The following is a 21,679-nucleotide window of genomic DNA, read 5'->3' as shown; positions in this document are numbered from 1 at the left end:
ATTTTGTCAAATAACTTGGGATTATGTTTTTCATAAAAATGTGTCTCTTGTTTTGCACGTTAATCACTTTTATTGCTGTATATTGCGTTTGTGTCATTTTATGGTAAATAGTTGCATATAATCGGACGAGTTTACCAAATTTAGTAGTTTAACAGATTACTCATATGTCAATGACATGACTTGAACTTGACTTGTTCTCATAATGAAATGACTAGGACTTGACTTGTTATTTTTTTAAAGACTTGACTGAGACTTTGGTCATTTTAAAATGACTTGTTTACCACATTGACAAAATCCAACCTTATATTAAAACCTGATACGTGTACCATTTGCAGACAGCTCCACTGAGGCCAATATCACAGCAGGAGGGGATTACCCTTGGTCATGCATGGACAACTCTCCCGTTCCCGTGAATGTAGAATGTGGATCATCATCGCAACGAGCAAGGTTTGAATATAAACAATTGATTTTGTTATCATTCATTTAAGCAGTGCAGCTATTTTTGATTGGCCTAATTTATCTCGACAAGTCAACATTTTTTAGTTTTACTATATATATTTTGCTAACAGGTTGGAATTTATCATCGCACTGTTGATCGTAGCTTTGGTGAAGACGTCGGATTTGTTCGTTTAGTGTAGCGAAATGTTTTGCGGTACATTGTCAAAGCGTTTCAATACAGAATGTATAAGGTATTTGGATTTGCGTGTTTTTCACTTTCAAAGCTCACCAACAGGATTCTACTTTCCCAAAGTACGATCAGACTGCAATCACAAATCCGCCATTACGAGCTTCGCTGTGTCAACAATTCGGTTTGGTTGTTGTGTTTTGGGCAGCGATTCGAATGTTTCAAGTTGAACAAGCGTTTTGTTCTGTGGACAACATACCGATGCTAAGGAACGTTTTGAAAAAAATGTTCGTTTTCAAGGATTTGTGCCATACCTGGAAATTGCCTACAACCAAATCATTCAGAAACCCAAAAAATAATATGCGATGAATCCAAAATTTTAGAAGTTTTTCGTGATTAAGTATTATATATTATAAATGCATTTGTTAATAAAGTGATATAAATTACACGAATAGCAATCTGTAATATATTTGCACAAAATTGCTACTAAATCGGATTTTCCTAAATCATTAGAAGCAGCATAACCGTATATCTTCTGAGTGGATTTGCAAATTTAAAAGGGTTCCTATAGGCCTAAAGTAAAATTTAGGTCACCGTAAAAAAGCATAAACAAGCCCTTACTTTATATGTATTGTTCTGCGCACAGTTTAGCGTTTTGCACCAAAAGTCTACAATGCCGCAAATACCAGCCTACGTATTTCCGTTGAAAATATAAGTCGTCGACACTTCGCAGGTTTGTACAGCTCTGATTTCGCTTTTTCGCTATCGTTCACCTTGAGTGAACAATAAAGAAGTTCTAAATTTGGTGTCTCCGGTCCAATATAATGGCTGTTTTAGTGTGTGCCAAGTCATTGTCCCAGCCAAGGTGTTCCATCATGCTTCAATTCAGCGCTTTTTCGACAATTATCGTCTCTGCAATTTGCTCCACTGCAGGTATGTTGGTTGTTATAAGCCTATTTGTTGTGAACCAAACTTTACGTAGACTAGTGACGGTTTTGTTATAACGGGACGTCATGAAAAGAGTATAACCCACAAAAACGGCTATTTTCTGTAAAACATGTGCTAGTGTTCACACCAAATGTCATTTTAACGCATATAGAAGAAGTTTGTGTTTTTATACATAACCTGCATCCATGTATTTATTCCTGTTAAAATTTCTGACTAAAGCATATTAAAATACATTTCGACCTTTGCCTTTAACCAGTTTGAAATAAGGACGACACATTTTATAAGCAATGTTTGACAAACAATTAAAAAGATTAAAATAGGAAGTATTTAGGAAAAGATATATATTGCAAATATGCTGTAATCACTTGATACGTGACAGTACAACTACCTTTACTTCTGTAACCTTCTTAAATTTATTTCGACGTATTTTAGGTGGACAGTTTCTATATCCAGTTGATGAAAACCCTCCTGCCGATTCAACGGTAGGTTTTGTCGATAGTAGTTCATATCTTAAACCAGTGGTCAGCAAACGCCTGTCCGCAGACCGGTACCGGTCCGCGAGGAGTTGGTTAACGGTCCGTAGCGCAGGCTTGTCAGATTAAAATTTTGTTTATGAACTGTACGTAAAAACCTGATAAAAAGTAAAAAAAAAATTAACGTATTTTTATATTTAAAACACATTTACCTTCGTTTCAATATAGCCTACGACTTCATAGTTGATTGGTATGATAAAAAAATCATAATTATAGTATCAATCTCTCGTGAGGTTCAAAACAACAGTTTGTTGTGAAAAAAAAAAAGTTAATTTTGTTGTCAAAAAAGCAATTCTGGCAAGCCTTGTACGTATGTCTATCCTATACTTTTCAGGTGTCGGTCTGTGGTTCGTACTTTTTCATATTGCCATTAATTATTTTTCATTTTTATATTACGTATAGGCTAACTATTTGAAATGTCGTGCAGGGCCTGGTCAGAAATGGAATTATACATTATTATAATTATGTTATTTAAAAGTGTGACTTCTTTTGAAAGAATTCGTTAAATATCCTTATTTTGACAAGCTGGTAAGAATATAGGAATTGGTAATAATGGTATACAAGTGTAATTTAAGAAAAAACGTTAAGGCCTAAAAGTTTTATTGAAATGAGCCGTCGGCTGGGTTAAGTTAAATTGTTTGACTGGTCCGATGCCGCCCGCGGGTTTCAGTAAGTTCAATAATTCCTAGATGGGAGAATCTCTTTGCGGCAAAACAAGCACAAAGTTCGCAATGAAAGTTGTCATAAATTTCCTTTCCCAAACATTTGTTGTTTTTCAAGGCCGGTCCGCGACAAAATTTTAGTTTGAAACCGGTCCGCAGTGCCAAAAAGGTTATCGACCCCTGACCTAAACCACACAGAGAAATTAAAAAAAAACAGCCTATATAGCGTTCATTGTAGTTGTATACTTACAGCATATTGTTTTATATGTCAACAGTATACTTGCAGTTTTTTATGTGTGTTTTTCTGTTAGTTTTCCTGCTTCGCTTGTGAAGGGGCAGGTTGCGATGTGAATAGAATGCAGGGCACACATATGGAGAACAGCTGCACAGGAGCCAGAATTGCTTGCTGGGTAAGTCTTTCGCTTATTTCTTAAATATATCTTGCATAGAAATTGTGTTACGCAAAAGGCTTTTTCCTACTTAGTTTGTTTAAAGAGTGTCACCTTATTTTCGCCAAAATGTGTTGCAATTAAAAAAAACGGTGTTAAAACCCGAAATTGGGCTTTTAAAAGTTAAGGGATCTTGAGCTAATTTAAAAAGATGTACTTGATTTCAAAACCATTTCTGCGAAATACACTTAAATTTCAATTGACTCACCTAGTTCATTTGTAATAAGACCTCATTGTGTGTCCCTGAAATATAAGGCAAACTTTTTCAAAACGAAAGCGTTATATAGTAAAGACCAAAAGTATTTTAATGCAACAAGTCTTTGTCTTCTAAAACCTTTCGAAAAGAAACTTTTGCCAACCTAAACTAAATACAGCCAAACATATGTCTATTAACTTTTCTACTGGCTATTAAATTTTTTATTTTTATTCCACCCTGAACGTTCAGACGACAGAGTCACTTCATAAAGTTTGTATACACCAATTATACTTGTTGGAATACAAGAATGGTCTCGGATAATAATTAATTATATTAGCTTGCCCCATAATATCGTGTGTTTGCATTTCGGCCATCTGACAAACGCAATAACCGTGACGTAAACATTTTCTGTCGACAGACCATCCGAAACGCGATGACGTCATCTTACACGCGCATGTGCGGCCAGCCTTCATTCATACGCCAAGGGGTTTTCTGCAACCGGCACATGGAGGGCAAAGAGTTCTGCTTCGGCACCGACACGGCGCAGGGAAGGGTGCTGCAGTGCGCAAAGTGCTGTCTGACAGACCGGTGCAACTCAGGATCATTGAATGTAAGCGTGTAGTCTCAATCGGACTCCAGCCATAAGACCGAGATAAGAGCAAAACGCAGTTCGTCTAAAATCGGAATGAGTCTAAAACCCGTCGGAATAAGACCTAAATGGTCATAATCAGACATAACAACCATTTTACCAAACCCCAAACCCCGCCACTAAGTACATCACTAACTCCTCTATTAATTTCAACCCTTTTTCTAACTGAAAAACAATGAAAGGCTACTTAAAAAAGGCCTAGATTGTAACTGTGGAGAACACAATATAGTAAACATTTTGGTACACGTAATATGGAATTTATCAGGGCTCTCTAAACTTGAGGTTGCGACCGTAACAACTTTTGAGGATCGAGAGTATATATATGGCTACATTTACTTCACACACAAATTTACATCTATGTATATTGCCCCTTTTCTGCCTCCTTTATGTAACTAAAAGCTTAGAGCAAAAAAATCCCTTTTTCACTGTAAAAGGGTCGCGGAAAATTTAATCAAATTTAAAGGGGTCGCAGAAAAGTTTGCAGGAACAGGTATCCTTAGGAAACTATACGCATTTTTGAACAAGTTGGATAGAACTTATCTTACTTCATTTTTGCGACTAATTTGCCATTTGAATAGGAATGATATAAGTGGGCAAAGCCTAAAAAACAATAGTATTTCTGTACGAAATTCCAAAATACTAAATACAGCAAATAAAAAAGGTTGTTTTTAATCCTCATCGCTCGTATTACTATAGCTGTTTCTTTAGTTTACTTTGCTGCCTTCTTTTTAAAGATTGCTGCCATCCTTGTTAATGGTGCATACTACATTATTATTTTATGCAACCCTACCCTGACATAGTTGATTTGGCTAATGTTTTGTTTTGTTGCAGAACGCTCCTGATCCCAATTTGCAGTCCTGCTATGCTTGTGATGGCACTAATCAGCCTGTTTGCAACGCGAAGCTGCCATATAGTGCTGAAAACTCGACGTACGTTGAACAGTGTCTCCTGCCGGGTTCCGATTGTTGGGTAAGTCTAAAACTATTTTATACCGCAATAAATATATCAAAATTGTAGCGAGATTTTGGCTTAAAACGTTCTTTAAAACTCGCACAACCACGTGTATGAGCGTTTAACGCAGCCTTTCTTAACCTGGCGTAAATTTTCTCGTTTTAGGGGTTAAATGTGTTTTCAATCAAAATATCCACACCAGTTGACGGGACAGAAAAATTGTGCCAGTTGTAGCTGTTGGTGGCCTACTTTCCTAGTTCAAATTAACTGCTAATTCGAAGTTAGCCTAGTGGCCAATTGAACCCATTTTTTTATAAATCAGCACCATTTCATACATTGAGGGTAAATTTGATATTCATCTTTGTTAAAAGGGTAGAAAAAAGGTTAAGAACCCCTGGTTAAACGTCTCTGAGCGTTAAAACATTAAAAAATACATATATAAATAATATCGTATTTTTCATTTCGATGGTTTTATCACCATACATTAAAAATGCCATTCGTTTCAAATAAATTAACTTAATTTGGTGTTTATATTTAGACGGAAAGTCGCCCAGGAGGCATTTATACCCGCGGATGTCAGCTGCGCACTTGCCGCAACACTGGTTTTGAAGAAATCTGCCAAGAAAGGTAATTGAAAACGTTTCTTCTTGCCAAATTGTCACGAAATTATAATGTTTAACAAAACCATTTATTATTGTTATAAGCAACGGCGAAACGCGATGCTCAACTTGCTGCGAAGGAAAACTCTGCAATCGATTCACAAACTCAGCGCCGAAAAGTGTATTTTCGATCACCACACTTCTTGTCACTGCATGCGTTCAGTTTATTGCAGGAAAATACTAAAAATTCCGTTAGCCCGATATCAGTTTTGCGTAAATTGTTTTTATTTTCAAGCATACAATCGCCGAAGTTAGGTTTGCTGTGGTTGTGATTTCTAACCTCAACGTACGTTTGTTTGGGCTAGTTTACTTGCTATAAAATTGTATTTTAACTGATTCCGAGCCATTCCAACGTTGTACTAAGCCGCGTACTGCCCATTGTCGATGTGCTTAGTGCATTGTTTATTACTATAGTATTCCTTGAACCATTTTTTAATAATATAAGACATATTCATCGTAACTAACATGACTATAGTGGTGAAACTCAAGTCTGTGCCAACTTTAGTATGTTTTCTGGTAATCTAAAATGTTCTTGACGTTACTCTAAGTCTAATTCAAAAAGCTTAATTATAGTCTGATGTGTTTATGCATAAATATAACTTACGGTTAGCATAAAAAATGAAGCACATGATTCATTTCCAAGTCTCAATTGTATTGTATGGACGTTTATTGTTATTTATAATAAGTGATCTGACGCACTATATGAATGCAGATTATATGCTTATTTAGAAAAATTCACCTTGGGACGAAATAAACAAAAATAATAATTATCCAAATAATATTTTGATATCTTTAGCTATTTTTATTTTTGCATATAGGTTGTTTACTGAAACAGAAGTATTACAAATGCGCCATGTCCCTAATCGCACATCGAAGACACGACGACAAGTATACCTCTCTTCTAACTTAAACACTCCTCAGGGCACTCATATCCCGATTTATATGGATCAGTCAGAATAGTTTGTTTTTCCTGGACTTGACAAAACGGATTGGACAGAACTATTAAAGTTTTACTTTCAGCAGACATAGTTGCTATTTTACTTGGGCTTAAAATTGCCTGATGGTTAGTGCTTGCTTACTGGGAAATAGTTTTACAAGGTAATACGTCTATACATAACAACCCTATAGAAATAATGCATAAATAATGCGAGCTATATGTTGTACATCTTTGCAAAATAATTTTTTAAAATGAACTTTTTTTTCTTTTTTTTTCTTTGATTATGGCTTTTCTGCTCAACAGGTTGTGTGTTTCTGTGTTCTATTTTAGGCACGACATTTTTCGTGGTGGCGCATAATGGTTCGTGTGGAGTGAAAAACGGAAAGATTTTTCTTTTCTCGTAACAAATTCTATTATCACCGGTAAAAGCATACTGTATGTTTTAGGTCCTGGTCTTTTTTATTTTTGTCCACCCTAACCTAAAACAATTTCGCTGCATTTTTGGAGAACCAAGTCAGTCATAGCTGATATACATATACTTGCATCTATAACAACACAGTTTTTTACAGCAGTAAATCGCAAACTCAAGAGACTTTCAGGTGAAAGCCGCAGAAGATTGGGTAGTTTGTATTGCAAAAAGGAATGTAACAAAGCATACATGATTTTTAATTTGCACTGAAATTTACAGCATAGCTTCTTTTCAAGCAAGTTTGCTTTGAACTGTGTGCCGCGAAATTCTTCTGGATGGTACGCTGCAAGACGAACACATTTGAGAAGCGCTGTTTTACAGAATTATCTTGTCTGTTCTTTTTGCATTGCCACATACTGTATTTGAAGTAACACTATATGACATTTACAGTAATGTACAAAACTGTTTTATACCTTAGTTGCATACATACACGCTTCATGGTTGACATGAAGATGACATTGACCTGAAAGCGGTTTGCCTTTAGTAAGCATTTTAAAGTAATGCACTATAGTATTCATTTGCGTAGCCATAAAAATAGTCTTTTATTCTAGTTTTAAGTCATTTTTCACTGATAATATACCAACTTGAAGGAAGTAATGTCCCAATAAGACGTACTTGTATATTAATTCAATAATAATATATTATCTGGTTATGTTAAAAAAAATAGTTTTACAGTGTAACAACTTTTATCTATTTACTAATATAGTCGCAGGAACTTATATTTTGCCCAACAACCGTGATGCCTTTTGTGTTTTATTGTTTCAAATCAAATTTAAGTCAAAGCATTTTTTCGATTTTAACCGGAAAGTCGACTTCGCATTGCAAAGTAGTTGCATTAAAACGGTTTGAAACCTTGCCACGATGTTCACGTATCTTTTTCAATGTCACGTAGATAATATAAGTCAAACAGCACCACGTGTACAAGCGGCAATAAACAATAGCTCCGAGGTGCCTTTCGAAGAACAGAAAAGCCGACAGCCACAGGTTTTCGACAAATTCGAGCCAAGTGTAGGGCTCCAGGCAGGTGTGGGATTCCCCTCTTTGGAACCAACGGCGTATCGAGGGCACGACGCGACTTGGCCGGGCGCCAAACAGCGCTTCGACTCGATCGTCGTCATGAAGTAACCTACAGAGCTGACAGAATCCCGACTCCACGCTCGATACTGAGTTGGTGTCGTCGGCGTTAAGCTTCCACGCTATTAGATTCGCGTACTCGGCGTGGTCGTTATCGAGGTAGCTTAAGTAGTTGGCGAGTTCGCCCGGCGTGCGAAAGTCCTCGACGAAGATGTACGAGTTCTTGGGCAGCTTCGATTTGACTTCTTCGCGGTGCGGACCCCAGATCACCGGCACCGCGCCCGCGCTAAACGCGTACCACCACATCTTGGCGTTGTCGGAGCAATGCAGCGAATCGTCGAAGGCCAAGAAGAACTTGTAGGGCTTGAGCCGCTCCACGAGTTTCGAATGCTTCCCGTCGCATTGTGCTGGCGGGTCGAGAACGTCGACGTAAACACCGAGTGAAATCAGGCGAAGAACGATCCGAATGTGGACACCTGTACCTTTGATAGCACATATGGTGTAGCTGTGGGGGTTTTTAATTTATGTTTTTTAGGTTAACCACATATGCAAATATCTGTATTCTGGATTTTGACGAATCTCACACAGCAACACACATGTTTCAGAGAGTTTACTAAGTCGTTCTTTTAAAATTAAATAAGCCACACCGATATTTTAACGCATGCTGGCAGTTCGCCTTGGTTTAAGAGAAACACTTTTTAAACATCTGCTTATGTAAGCCATCCAAACAGCTGCATTTAAGGTTAATTGTTAAGTAATTCGAAAGTTCGAGTGAATAATTTTCGATCAAGTTTGGCCTGGTATAACTGAGTTTGTCACGTTTTGGTCGTAAATATTCCATCAACTTAGCTGTAAAGATAACTCTTCAAAATTAATGCGATAAAACGCAAACGATACTTACTTTTACTCGTTTGGCCGTTTGGTGGAGCCCAAGCTAACATTTTGGTCTTTAAAAGCCACTGTTTGCCAGCTGTTGCTGTTTTGTCGTATAACGGTAATCCTTGGGGATAAGACTCAGTGGGTGAAAAAGGAACGTAGATATCAGAATCCTTTCTAAATATTAATATATATTGTAGCTACCGTTTAGGGTGCGTATTAGTTACATTAGTTTTCTTCCAAAAACGGTATATACTTCGTAGGAGAAAACAGGCCTTGGTCGAACAGTATAAAGTCGCAACCCAATGCACATTACCTATACGTCATGGTCATGTTAAATCCTTTGTCGAACTGATCACGTATTAACTCAACCTTAGTTTTCGTGGCTCTAGGGGACTCTGTAGTGTAAAGGACATGAAGCTGATTACGATTTCTGCAAACAAGAAGGCGTTTCAGCAAATTTTGTATCTTGTAAGGCAAATTTAATATAGAGTTTCCAGTTATACTTGCCCGGGTCGAAGAGAAAAGTCTTTTGCTATGTTGTAAACTACAGCGGAGGCTAAGGCGTTGGCTAGCGTACCATCGTCATACACAATATCGCAATACCCATCACAGTCGACACTGGATTCGAAATAGCAGGCTGGTTTGAAGGTGAGGAGAATCACGTGATTACGACGCGGTTTCCAGTTCTAAAAAAGTCAAAATTATGTGTTAAAATCTACAACCAACTTTATAAGTCGTGCATTGTGTTTTAATACTATAAATACTATGTGTTTTAATGCCTTCTGTACACGGACCTGTCGGGTGATGTTGCTTTTTACTTTTAGCAGTTCCTGCATTAAATCATCCTTCTCATCGCCTTTCTCGGCCACAATAAACCGTTTAAAATTCACGGCGAGTTTTCTTACATGCTGTTGTTTGGATGAAAACGTTTTCACATCCCGGTGTCTACGAGTCCATGACCACCATTTCGAATTGGGCTTTCTTGTGTCTAGTGAGAGTAAATTAAAGTAAACGCAGTAATTGAGCAACACTAAAGCAGAGAGAAAACACGCCAAGGTTTCCGGTCGTCGCCACAGCTTTGGAAATGGGCTCTTCATTAGCTTATTTTCCCCATACATATATATCTACATGCTGAACGGGTACACAAAATAATGTCAAAAGCGAAAATATATATTATACACAGTATTAAGACGAACGGAATAATTAATACTAAACCAAATACTCAGTAATATATACTTCGGAATAAAAACTAAAATCGTCGAAACTACACCTAAACTTGTCGAAATATGTCCTAACCAAATCGGAAAAAGACCATAATAGTTTAATAAACTAAATACTGTATAAGAAGAAGTTATGTGACCCGTCTTATACGTTGGCTTTTTGGTGGCGACTTTGGGCGCCCTAGTTTCAATGGTGCCTTTGGGGCGACTTATTTTGCCACATGATTATTTGCCCCTGTATGGAGTCAGGGATGGATGTAATGAGTGGATTAAAATTTGGATTAGGGTTTGAAATTATTATGGAAGTTAGTGATGGAGTTGGGTTTGCTGTTAGATGAAATATTCTAAAGATATTCTGGTCGTTTAGGTTTAATTCCAACGGGTTTAGGTTTTATTCAAATTTAGACTTTGTTCCGCCACTTAGGTTTTTGTCTTGTGTTGGTCTTCTTCTAAGGTAAACTATGCCTCATTCCGTATTTTTGTTGTCTTAATTACTGCTTGCTGCATCGAAACGTAGTTTAAGGAAGTTAGTGAAAACAAACCTGTGTAGAAATAAATATTATCAAAATTAGTTTTATTGATTCTTTTACATCTCAATATATACATTGTTTTTCCAAATATACAATAAAATCAGTAAGTCCTGACAATTCGACTCACAGTACAAAATAACTGTATCACAACTGAATACATGGCAACTGTAAGTGTGTTTAATAAGTCTGGTAAAAGGGTAATTTAAGAAAAACATGACATTAGATATACATTTTGTTAACCGTCACATGATAATAGCTAACATGTTAACATCTTCTGCACTGGGCAACTCTTTCAACCGTAATATGTGTGAACCAAAAACATCATGATTTCTCTAAGTTTAAATTATTGAGCGAATAAGTCTAAAAAACACACTTTTTGGTTTGCGATGTTTCCATAAAGGTTGATTTTAAATAACTCACATTTTTCGGACCAATAAACAATATCAGATAATAAGATTCTTAAAGAATACTTTAACTTGATTTGTCTAAACTAATTCTGAGACATTAATAATACCAGGAGTAACCGTTGACAATATGATTTGGTCTGAATCCTTCTACATTCTTTCAAATAATGCAGAATTGGTCGCATAACGCACGTTTTACGACTATGGAGTTCGCTTAGAGTCCAAAAGTGCAAAGGTTTAGTTATATTGTAATTTAGCCAACGACATGCTTCATTTTTTTATTTCAGTTTCCTGGTAACTGTTTTTCGTGAAGAGAAATATCTGAAAACTCTTCGTAAAAAAAAACAATCGACAGTTAAAATAGATAGCATGCAAACAGGGGACAGACAACAAACCTGAAAACAAGCCACTCAACGGCAAATTTAAATAACATGTATACAATGCACAAACAACAAACAGCGCGTAAAATTTTGGCAGAAAAGTGACTTTAACGTTAAGTTGGCGTCATTGCGCTAGACTTGTTTTCGCATGCCTATGGCCCGCTGGTTGAGGATGGACTCTTCGCTTGCGCTTTTTCCTGTGTCGTCGTCCAGTCGGTGTGGCCTCAGCAGCTGAATGTGAGGGCGTTACCGACTGGGATGAGCCGCCTGGTTTCGCAGTCTTTGCAACTTCCCCAGGTAGAAGTGGGGTATAGCGGTAAAAGATGTGCTTTGTTTAGCGCAATGTTTGGCAAAACGACGGGTGACCCTTCTTGCTCTTTGACGCGTGTGTTGCCATAAATTTGGTTGAACAAAATTCAAGCAGTTAAAAGGGATGTCGCACAGAACCGTTATTGAGAGCTATGTAGTGCGAGTCCCAATTGCTCCACGGGTGTATATTAGTTTTAATTTGTATTTTAACTACTTTTTAATTACAAATGTTAACATTTAAATGTAAATATGAGTTTTTGTTATGCGCGTTTAGTTACGTTTGTGCTCCCAAATAATTTTAAGTTAAACCGTAGGGTCGTAAAAACGCTTACATAATAACTGTCACAGATTCAATTAGCAATCTTCTTTTGTGACGGGACAATAATTTGATTAAAAATTTGCTGTCAAAAAATGTTTTGATGTCGGAAAATCTTCGATGCTGTGTTCGACGCAAGACTCTGTAGGGCAGTGTTTCTTAACCTTTCCTGAGTAGTGACCCCTTTCATGGGCTCTCAACATTTTATGTCCCCTTCTTGCTCACGCTATAGAAAAATGACTTTGAGTTTACCAGGATAATGATTAAGAAAACCCTTCCCTAGGGAGTTAAAATTTGTATAAATTGAGTTATTTTAACATATTATGTCACTCTTCGTTTACAGCTGATCGCCTCAAAAATTGCACTGGTTAAAAACTTTTACTTATAATTCCTTTTGTCAGGTGGAGACCGGATGGGGCAGACACATAATTTCGAGCACAATTTGCAAACCTCGCTAAAGCCTAAGCTGCAGCCTAATGCATGCACTTGATGTATAATTGTGTTTGCCGTATATTTACTTTCACACTGTTAACGAAAATAAGAAAACAAACCCCATTCTTAATAACAACATAGGGAATCGTGTGGTAAAAAAACGACTGTGACTGTTTTTAAATTGATTTTAATATTTTTCGTCAATGATGAAAGTTTTGTTCTGTAGTGCAATACTTACTTGAGATCAGTGGTGACCTTTGTTGATGAAGTGCTGTTCGTTGTCACAATAAGTTAGGTGTGCTGGTGCTGGTGTCATTTGCAGGCCTACACGTCAACTGTCCAACACTACTGCACAACGGTGGTGGTAATGACGTCACGGTGTTTTGATCACATGTCGAGCACGGAACTAAAGAAATTCTAAGGTTTATTATCATAATAAATAAGAGTCATATATTGTGCTATACATTAAATTGATTTGGCTTGAATGATTTCTTCGGGTCAGATGATTGGATCCAACCTAAGCCATTTGGACAAAATAACTTGACTCCAACTAACTAAATTGACTTAAAATAAACAGCCAATCCGTCAGGTTTGTGACATGAATAGTGCTAAATTTATTTTAGTTTAAAGTTGCGCAAACTGAATTGAATCGAACTCAACAACTTTTTTTAATTCTTTTCTTTGATGAGATTTAGTTCAGTTTAAATATATATATTTAAAAAACTCGGTGAAATCAAAGATGGGTAAATTTTGTTTTTAGACAAACACGAATAGAAGTATTATATATTCGTTCGAAGTAATTCCGGGTGATTTGTTAATGAAAACAACAGCCAGCTCTACACAAAATTTTACTCGAATATTAACAAGAATTTGTTTAAAAACGTTACAGACCTACTGTATCACGGTAAGCGTATGTTAAAAAAGCACCGCTGTCCCTTTCTGATAAAAATCCGGCCCCAAATTCCACAACGGCACTTGGTGTGTAAAACTACAAAAATTATATCTAAAACAAACACAAAGCACGCACGTAAAACTTAAAATGATTAAAAAAAGTTTGAACAGATTAACTAACGAACGTGTTTATGAATTGATATCCACATTTAGTAAAGCATCAATAAGTTAAAATGGTGTTTAACAAATTTGACCGTCAATAATTGTTTTTTGCTTTTCACAGCATGCCTTACAAACTTACCGAAATATTGCCAAGTGGGGGAACTGTTATGATGGATCTTACATCAGAATGGAGATCTTGGTTAGATGTTGATTTGTTTGAAAGCCTAACTGATGTCATGAAAGTGCAATCGATTTCAAAAGAGGCTAAAAATAAAACACAGCTTGTAAACGACAATAGACGATCATTATCATTGCAAACAAAAAGTAACTAATTTCGTTAAAGCATGTTTAAATGATTAAAAATATGGGAAAAGCCCTTAAATATATCAAAGATGTTGTCACTATTTTTAGTTATTTCGTTAAATATTGATTTTCTTTATCGGAAATTTAATACCAAAAATGTAATGTTATGGATAGAAGAAGATCTTTGTCAGAGGCCTAAATAATGAGAATATTTTTTCAAATGACATAACACTTATCCCTAACGATTGTACAACGTGTCACTAAGTAGAAATTTCAAATCATGTGATGTGTTTTTATGCTTCACGCGGTGATCGAAAGGCGTTAGGCCTACACCAGCAAATGTGACACGCGACTTAATAAAAAATGGCACGCAAGCCTCCCCAAAATACAGCCAATTGTCAAAAAAGCTAAATTTGTTGTACAGACAATTGTCATTGTTTATTCACAATACAAAACAATCCCAGCAAATACGACAACACACAATTACTGCTTATATTATAACACTATAATGTCGTCACGCTCATAACCAATTTGCCTAAGTCATTTTTTACACATTTTTAAAGTTTTTGCTTCAGTCACTCCTTGTTACCGTCCCCATCCATAGAAAAAGTGCTCAGGTCGTTTTTATGTCGTTTTCCATGCGATTGTGCAAAAAAATGACTAGGCACTTTTTCTGTGGATCGAGATGGCCACAAAGAATGACTTAGGCAAAAACTCTGAAAATCATAAAAAAATGAGGCAATTTGGTTATGAGCGTGACGCTGTGCTATTTTAATATTTGAAACAAAAATAGTTTCTAAACTTTGGCACGGGAAGAAGTTATAAGATAAAAATTTGCACGTCGGCATGTTTGAGTTGGACACCCCTGGTTTAAGCTTGCTATTCCTTGTTTTGTTCAACTACAACCTATTTAGGATTCCTAGGCTAATTTATTTAATACAAGTGTTTTACCACGTTTATGGTTGTTGTGGCGTCAGACAAGTCGTTCTTGTTGACCCTCAATGTAGATCCACACAGCCGCGCACCGCAGGGCGATATCGGATTACGAAAAACTCTTCTTTTAACTGTAAGCCATTCCAGTTGAATATCGACAGCCACAGCTTCTAGCTGACTTGTCCCGCCAGTAAACAGCAGATCTGGTTTAACAAGAGCATCGCCGCCTGTAATGTTCAGTAGTTAACTAATGATTGAGCGTTGGATACTAGAACGTTGTGCGCCTAATCAAAGTGAAAAATGTTAGCATAAAATAATGGTATGTATAAGTTTGCCTAGTAAAGCTGCAAAAACTTGACGATTGACAGCACAGTTTTGTGAGTTGTGGGTAAAATGCTTACCAAGCGTTTGAAAAATTATACATCAAAACACCCAAAAAAATACTTGAAAGATCCAGACCAAACAAAAACAACATTTCAAATATTTTAAAGATGATTTTTTTGCTTGCCTTACTAAAAACTGTGCACAGAAATTCTAGGCAGTTTAACAAAACCTTTTCAAAATTTCAAAATATTAATGTTTTTGCAGCTCGTGAAAAAAAATTCGGACCGCAAAGGTTGGTTGTTTTATGATTTTTAGGCGGGTGCTTAAACCATAGTAAAACATGTGCAGGGAGCACATAATGAGGCATAAAGGATAACAATATATAAAGTGGAACAATTTATGTTACCGAAGTATTAATATCAACCTTTTAAGAAATAGGTACCAAAAGCGCAATAAATTACAGCTATAGAAACGTGGTAAAATCATAGGAATAGAAATGGCATAGATGACATCTAAATGGTACTATATTTAACATATAAAACTGAAAACAGAGGTTATCAGATGATAGGACGCCGCCGTTTTTGCATCAGTAGAATATTAACTTATAAGCCTAAAGATGAATAATGACACAAATATAAAAAATAGTGAAAAAAACTCACTTTGAATGGCACAGGGGTTTGTGTGCCTGCAATTGTTACTGAAGTAGTCCTACCACAATAAGAACGCAAATTATTCCATGAAATCTCATATCTGTCAGGGCATGCTGGTTTTCAGGCCTCAGTCTTGTTTGCTTTTGAAACATGTGCGATATATTGCAGTTTCCGTTCGCTATCCGAATTTTCACAATAATATTGGTCTGATGCTACTTGTATTGGTGGCTGGCGTATTTAAAAAGAGGTTTTATTGTTCTGTTCTTTTGTTTGGCTCGATGACATACTAAGCAGTACGATATACAATAGCTTTTTGTTAAAGAACACAACAATGACAAGTTTGGAAGGCGGGAGATTCCAAATCAATTCTTTTCGTTTAATGGAGAGAATTGGGGTGAATAATATCAGCTCGTTCTGCTCGTAGGTATTTCCTATCATTAACTTACCTACTTTTTTTCGCTATACATTGTTTTGAATCGTCATCGAAATTTCCTATCACAAAAGCAATACGACAAATTACTAGAATGTCTTTTTGCACCTTATTTTTAGATGAGGTTAAGAAACAAGAACTTTTTGTCGAAAAGTAAAATATTTACGTCACGAGTAGAACAAGCTTATCATGTTGGAAATTTTTAAATATATAAAAACGGTATGCATATAAAAAAAAAACTCGAACGCACACCGTTGGAACGCGACTTAACTGCAGAGAGTAGCTTCCAGTATGTTACACAACTCAATTAAAAAATGGCTTAAGGCAAGACGTTTGCAAAATAATGAATCATTTTCAAAAAATAGGAAATCTAGTCCAAATTACTGTCATAGTAAGTCAATTACAAATCAAATGCATTAAAAAGATTTGTATAAAACAATCTGTATTAAAACTGGTAAACTCTGTACTAAGCGACATTTTGATAAACAAGCAAATTGGCGTGACAAACTATATGTTTCCAAAAAAAATATTTAAAACACGCATGTCTTATTTACGCTGTTGCCATAATGACTTAATTAATTATAAAAATGGGAACTTAAAAAAAACGCGGTAAAACTTGTACAAATACATTTAAACAAACTTTTTTCATACCTCGGCCGTTGTGAAATATTATTCTAGTCTGTAGGTCTAAATACAAAACATCAAAACAATTCCCTAATAATATTTACAGGTCCTCGATAAATTATGTTTACTTTTGTGGGCTCTGAAACATATATCAGAGTGTTCATAGGTGCATGACATGTCTAGTTCGCAAACGCATTACGTTTTTTAAATGGGTGCCATATGGACAGTTAACATATATCTTTTTGCAAAATTAGTCCTAAAAACTTAAATATAATATTAAGTTTCTCCATCGGAGTCTCTCTACAATTCACATGCCCTAAACAACATGGAAAAACATCCGTCGAAGCTGTTGACAATTAAGAATAAGATCAAAGTAGTCTGAATAAGTTTTAAATCTGGATAAAACCTTATTCCACCATTAGATTAATATTATGAATTTGGAAAATTTTTTTCCACAAACGTCTATATGCTACTAATACCAATTGGGACTTTCGCGGAAATAACTATTGATGCCCCTTTCCAACCAGTCCAAAACATAAAAATTAACAAACCCTATAGTACTTCAGGATAGAATATAAAATATTCATTTTTATTTTCTTTTTAGAAAACATAGTAAGACAAACAAAGATAATTATTTTATACGTATTGAAAACTTGCGAAATCAAATTGTTGTTAGTGGGTTTTATGTGATAGAAAACCATATAAGTCGCTGTTGACAAACAGTCACCCATTCATTTCTCGCAAACCGCTGGGGCCCGTTCGAAGCTGTTGAGAATCACATGCGCTGAGCTTGCCACAAATGAAAGGAAGAGCAATGTTCGTTGTTTGTGAAATTAGAGATTTGCTATTGTGTGACACACGCGCGCTTAAGAGCACCACCAAAGCGTGACCCAGCCAAAATGTGTAAATATTTGACCGTTGAAGCGATATTTATTTTTAAACGCAATATAGCTTTTTTTACCAAGACTGATATATGGTATTAAATTATGTGTGACGATGTATCTATAGACAGTGGAAGAAATCGTGTAAACAAAAAGGTTGTACAATATGTCTGAATATTTCTTTTTGCGATCGGTTGGACAAGTATCACTTAAAAAAAGAAATACACGAATATTGTTTTCATTCTGTTGGTTGTTATTTACTGCCTCTTTTTACTGCTGTTAAACTCTGTTTTTGTATTATATAAAAAGGGCTTACGTTATGCGACTTAGGTCCTTAGGTATCAAAGCAGCTGCTGTGATAGTGGTAGTGATCGTGCTCTACTATTTAGCAATTTTACTAATTGGTTTTGACGGTAGTGAAACAAAATGGTGGGCGTATGACGCGACTGATGATATCATTATACCATTAATGAGCACACTGAAGCAAAATAAAACGAAAGCAAAATATGTGAGTGAAAATTCGGAAGAGCTTAAAAAGGTAAGTGACTCTGTTACAAAAACTGGCCTAATTGTGTATTATGAGTCTAAATTGAATTTGGAAGTTGAACATATTATTTTAATAGAATATATTAAAGAATATCGTCAAAGATTTTACTTTACGACCTGTTGCTGATTTTTTAATCAGGCTAAAAGGGAAAAAAAGGAAATAAGTAGGCAGACGGTCGAAATCAGAAGAAACAATTTTGCCAAAATAAGTTTTTTTGATTCAGACTTTATGTCTGTCATATTATTTATTTGTACAAGACTGTATACCAATTGCGAACAATTTGTTTAGACTATTACCGGTTTAAAATAAATGTATAATATCATCAAGTGTATACCATGAAACACATTTACAAACTTTTGCCCTTGCTGAAATGGTCTACCATTCGCACAGTACTTTTCAAAGGCTGACAGAAAACTTATTCTTTTCGACTATCCGCCATGTGAAGAAATCAACACGTACAACCTTGATACGGGGCATTGTGGCCCTTGCGAGGTTTCCTACGACGTAAGTCGAAGAGATGTGGCTCACGCTGTAATCTTTCACTTTACTGGAATTTGGAAGCACGGCGTAACAAAACGAAGGTATTTCATGATTTAATGAAAGCTGACAATAAGGAAAAAACTATCCTATATCATTTATCTTTTATTGAAACGTAAGTAAACGAAAATGTTACATATTTCCAGTTTATATTATATATGACTTAAAATACAGACACGAAAAATGGTTTGCTTTTATAGTTTTCAAGATCAAATCTATGTGTGGATGAATCAAGAAAATCCCTGGACTTCGTTGTACACGACAAAAATGCAGCTAGCTGATTACGGCAACCAATTTAATCTCACCATGACGTACAGGTTAACTAAACAGCAACGCAAATCACGCTTCGCTGAATTACAATTTTATTTAATGCTGTTTTATTATCGACCTCTTATATAGGATTATGTGTACCCAATAATCGCTAAATGCTGCACAAACACATTCAAACTGTAGACAGGGCGGATCAAGTGGCATACCAGAAAATGACGTCAAAAAACAATTATTTGTCAATTTTTTCATGTGAAATGTACATTTATTATGAGTGTTTTTAACAAAGTGCAATTTCTATTCAACTCCGCTTTACGTGCAATTAAATCGAGCAATATGTTTATCTCTTTCGTTTGCCTTATATCACGCATCCTTTATTTTGAATGTTTAACGAATTTAAACCAAATTTTTTATTGGTCCTATCAAACAAATTCCTGGATACGCCTCTGACTGTAGCAAACATATAGCAATAGCACCAATAGTTGTTAAAACTAATAATTTAACAAAAGCAGTTTTCCTTGTATCTGTTCTCATGCAGACGTGACTCGGACATTTACTTTCCCTACTTTACGATATCCGACTTGAAATATCACTTCGAGAAAGACGCGAAAGAGAATTCTATATCTTCCATAATCGCTGGAAAAACACGCTTGGCGGTTTGGGTTGCTGGAAACTGTGCCTATACGAAAGGTAACAAGACATTTTTTAGTGTAAAAAATGCCCGAAATGAATTTCGGTAACAGTAGGCATGAGGCTGTGCTCTTTCGGCTATCGTACCCTCAGCGGAATTTTTATACTTTATCCTTTATGTGCCTACTCAAAAATTAGATTTCACTGAACTCTAAATATAGTTTGCATCAACGGTGAACAAACTTTGGTTCTTCATTAAATTTTCGTTTCTATATGTATTACAATTTTTAGCAATAGTTGGGCAACGGAATTATTTGTCACGTACAAATCCAAACTAAGGTTTGATGAATTGGTTTAGCTAAATCATAACTGCCAAAAACCGACTACATATTTTGTTTGATTCTAGTTTGTTTTCGTCGTTTGATGATAGTCAATCCTTGGAATTAATCAATGTGTATAAAACAAAGCACACGTTTAGTGACTCCTGGCCAAAACTGGTTAGCAAACGTGTTAAGCGTTTTTCTACATGGTAAAACTGTTGATACTATAGGGGTGAATGTCGTCCACAGGTGCCATGAAGAGACTTGGCATCATCAGGAAATTGGTGACGTCAAACCTCGACATCGACATATTTGGCGATTGCGTTTTGTCCAGGTTGCCAGGTTCGTGGACCGCCTTGCCTCGTCACTTGGCTACCTACAAGTTCTACATGTCGTTCGAAAACGCCTGGCATTGCCGCGATTACGTTACGGAGAAAGTGTGGTGGAACGCACTGCGGTCGGGGGTCGTTCCGGTAATCTGGGGTCCTCTGCGTCATGACGTAGAAGCGGTTTTACCACGCGACTCGTTTATTTTCGTCGAGGACTTTGCTTCGCCCGGCCAGTTGGTCAGTCGGCTGCAATATCTCGACCGGAACGACGAAGAGTATAAACGCTACTTCGCGTGGAGAGATGAATTGTTTTTGTCCACAAATGAGTTGCAACAACAAGGCTTCTGTCAGCTCTGCATTCTGCTTCACGCAGATGACAAGATTTTTTCGGAAAGCGGAACTAAACACAGCCGCCAGGTGGCGTCACTTAGCGAATGGTGGTATGGAACTGAAAATAAAGAGTGTTTGATTCCATCGACTTACTCGGAATCGGTGCAGTCGGCAAAAGACATTCAATTTTTATATTATCGTCTGTTTAAGTTCAAATTTATTATTTTTCTCTGTGTTATCGTTCTACTAACCTTTTGTTTAATACGCTATATTCGAAGTAAAATATTACGGTAACTGATTTTATTTTTAAACACTTTGATCTTACCCTTAAGTGTTATGTATGATAAACTGATGACGTACAAAAATATATTCAACTTTAGCCAACTTTATTTTGGACCAGTTTTCGTAATGTTTCTTATTGATTAATCATATATTTTTTACCAAACATTATTTCAAAAACACTTAATTTTATGTCAAGTATTTTTCCTAACTCCATGCCAAAGTCATAGGTCGAGTCTCCAGGTGCTTACCTACTTTTAAGTTTTCGGTTCACATTATAATTGGCGCGTTGAAAGCAAATCATGGCTGGAATTCTCTTATTAATTTAGTGTCAAACAGGCACCGATGCGATCCTAAGATGTTTTTTGTGTTTCGAAAAAACTCTAGGAGTGTAAACGCCATATGAACATTTTTTTTTCAAGGAACGCTTCACGATTTTGCGTATCATGATTATCTTAATCAAACTTTGTTCACCTATCAGCGGCTATAGAATTTTCTATCACACTTTCATGCTTAACGTGCGCTAAATCATCGTGTACAGGCCTGAAATTTGTGGCTTTTGTGAATTTCGTTTCAAATTTGTTCATTTGTTAAAACAGTTAAACAAACAGAATGTGTTG

The 21,679-nt window shown here is 36.1% G+C and overlaps 3 protein-coding genes across 3 annotated transcripts; 2 read left to right on the top strand and 1 right to left on the bottom strand.

Annotated features, from left to right (window-relative positions):
• The first annotated feature begins 1,480 nt into the window (after positions 1–1,480).
• On the top strand, positions 1,481–6,225 carry LOC146164639 (uncharacterized). The gene is made up of 7 exons (XM_083382586.1): positions 1,481–1,558; positions 2,006–2,055; positions 3,080–3,178; positions 3,832–4,023; positions 4,894–5,031; positions 5,552–5,640; positions 5,718–6,225. The coding sequence occupies exons 1-7, from the start codon at positions 1,501–1,503 to the stop codon at positions 5,854–5,856; spliced, it is 765 nt and encodes a 254-aa protein (XP_083238712.1). The 5' UTR covers positions 1,481–1,500; the 3' UTR covers positions 5,857–6,225.
• Positions 6,226–7,855: 1,630 nt separating this feature from the next.
• LOC146164638 (3-galactosyl-N-acetylglucosaminide 4-alpha-L-fucosyltransferase FUT3-like) lies at positions 7,856–9,093 on the bottom strand. Its single transcript, XM_083380777.1, has 2 exons — positions 9,054–9,093; positions 7,856–8,634 (listed from the first exon to the last, which is right to left on the bottom strand). Exons 1-2 carry the CDS (start codon positions 9,091–9,093, stop codon positions 7,856–7,858), a joined length of 819 nt encoding a protein of 272 aa, XP_083236903.1.
• Positions 9,094–18,109: 9,016 nt separating this feature from the next.
• On the top strand, positions 18,110–21,164 carry LOC146164637 (alpha-(1,3)-fucosyltransferase 7-like). Its single transcript, XM_083381962.1, has 5 exons — positions 18,110–18,358; positions 18,758–18,948; positions 19,105–19,221; positions 19,710–19,861; positions 20,371–21,164. Exons 1-5 carry the CDS (start codon positions 18,140–18,142, stop codon positions 21,072–21,074), a joined length of 1,383 nt encoding a protein of 460 aa, XP_083238088.1. The 5' UTR covers positions 18,110–18,139; the 3' UTR covers positions 21,075–21,164.
• Positions 21,165–21,679: the final 515 nt, after the last annotated feature.

The sequence above is a fragment of the Ascidiella aspersa genome, chromosome 2, assembly GCF_963924565.1.
Source record: "Ascidiella aspersa chromosome 2, kaAscAspe10.2, whole genome shotgun sequence".
NCBI lineage: Eukaryota > Metazoa > Chordata > Ascidiacea > Phlebobranchia > Ascidiidae > Ascidiella > Ascidiella aspersa.
The sequence above is the reverse complement of the archived record's forward strand: the minus strand, read 5'-3'. Positions and strand labels throughout refer to the sequence as shown.

Bases quoted from the DNA above. Each gene is read 5' to 3' on its own strand.
- LOC146164638 (XM_083380777.1), bottom strand. From the start codon at position 9,093: ATGTTAGCTTGGGCTCCACCAAACGGCCAAACGAGTAAAA. The intron at 8,635-9,053 runs GTAAGTATCGTT...GTGCTATCAAAG, and splicing joins AAACGGCCAAACGAGTAAAA to GTACAGGTGTCCACATTCGG.
- LOC146164639 (XM_083382586.1), top strand. From the start codon at position 1,501: ATGCTTCAATTCAGCGCTTTTTCGACAATTATCGTCTCTGCAATTTGC. The intron at 1,559-2,005 runs GTATGTTGGTTG...GACGTATTTTAG, and splicing joins TGCAATTTGCTCCACTGCAG to GTGGACAGTTTCTATATCCA. The intron at 5,641-5,717 runs GTAATTGAAAAC...TATTGTTATAAG, and splicing joins GAAGAAATCTGCCAAGAAAG to CAACGGCGAAACGCGATGCT.
- LOC146164637 (XM_083381962.1), top strand. From the start codon at position 18,140: ATGCGACTTAGGTCCTTAGGTATCAAAGCAGCTGCTGTGATAGTGGTA. The intron at 18,359-18,757 runs GTAAGTGACTCT...CCATTCGCACAG, and splicing joins ATTCGGAAGAGCTTAAAAAG to TACTTTTCAAAGGCTGACAG. The intron at 19,222-19,709 runs GTTAACTAAACA...GTTCTCATGCAG, and splicing joins AATCTCACCATGACGTACAG to ACGTGACTCGGACATTTACT.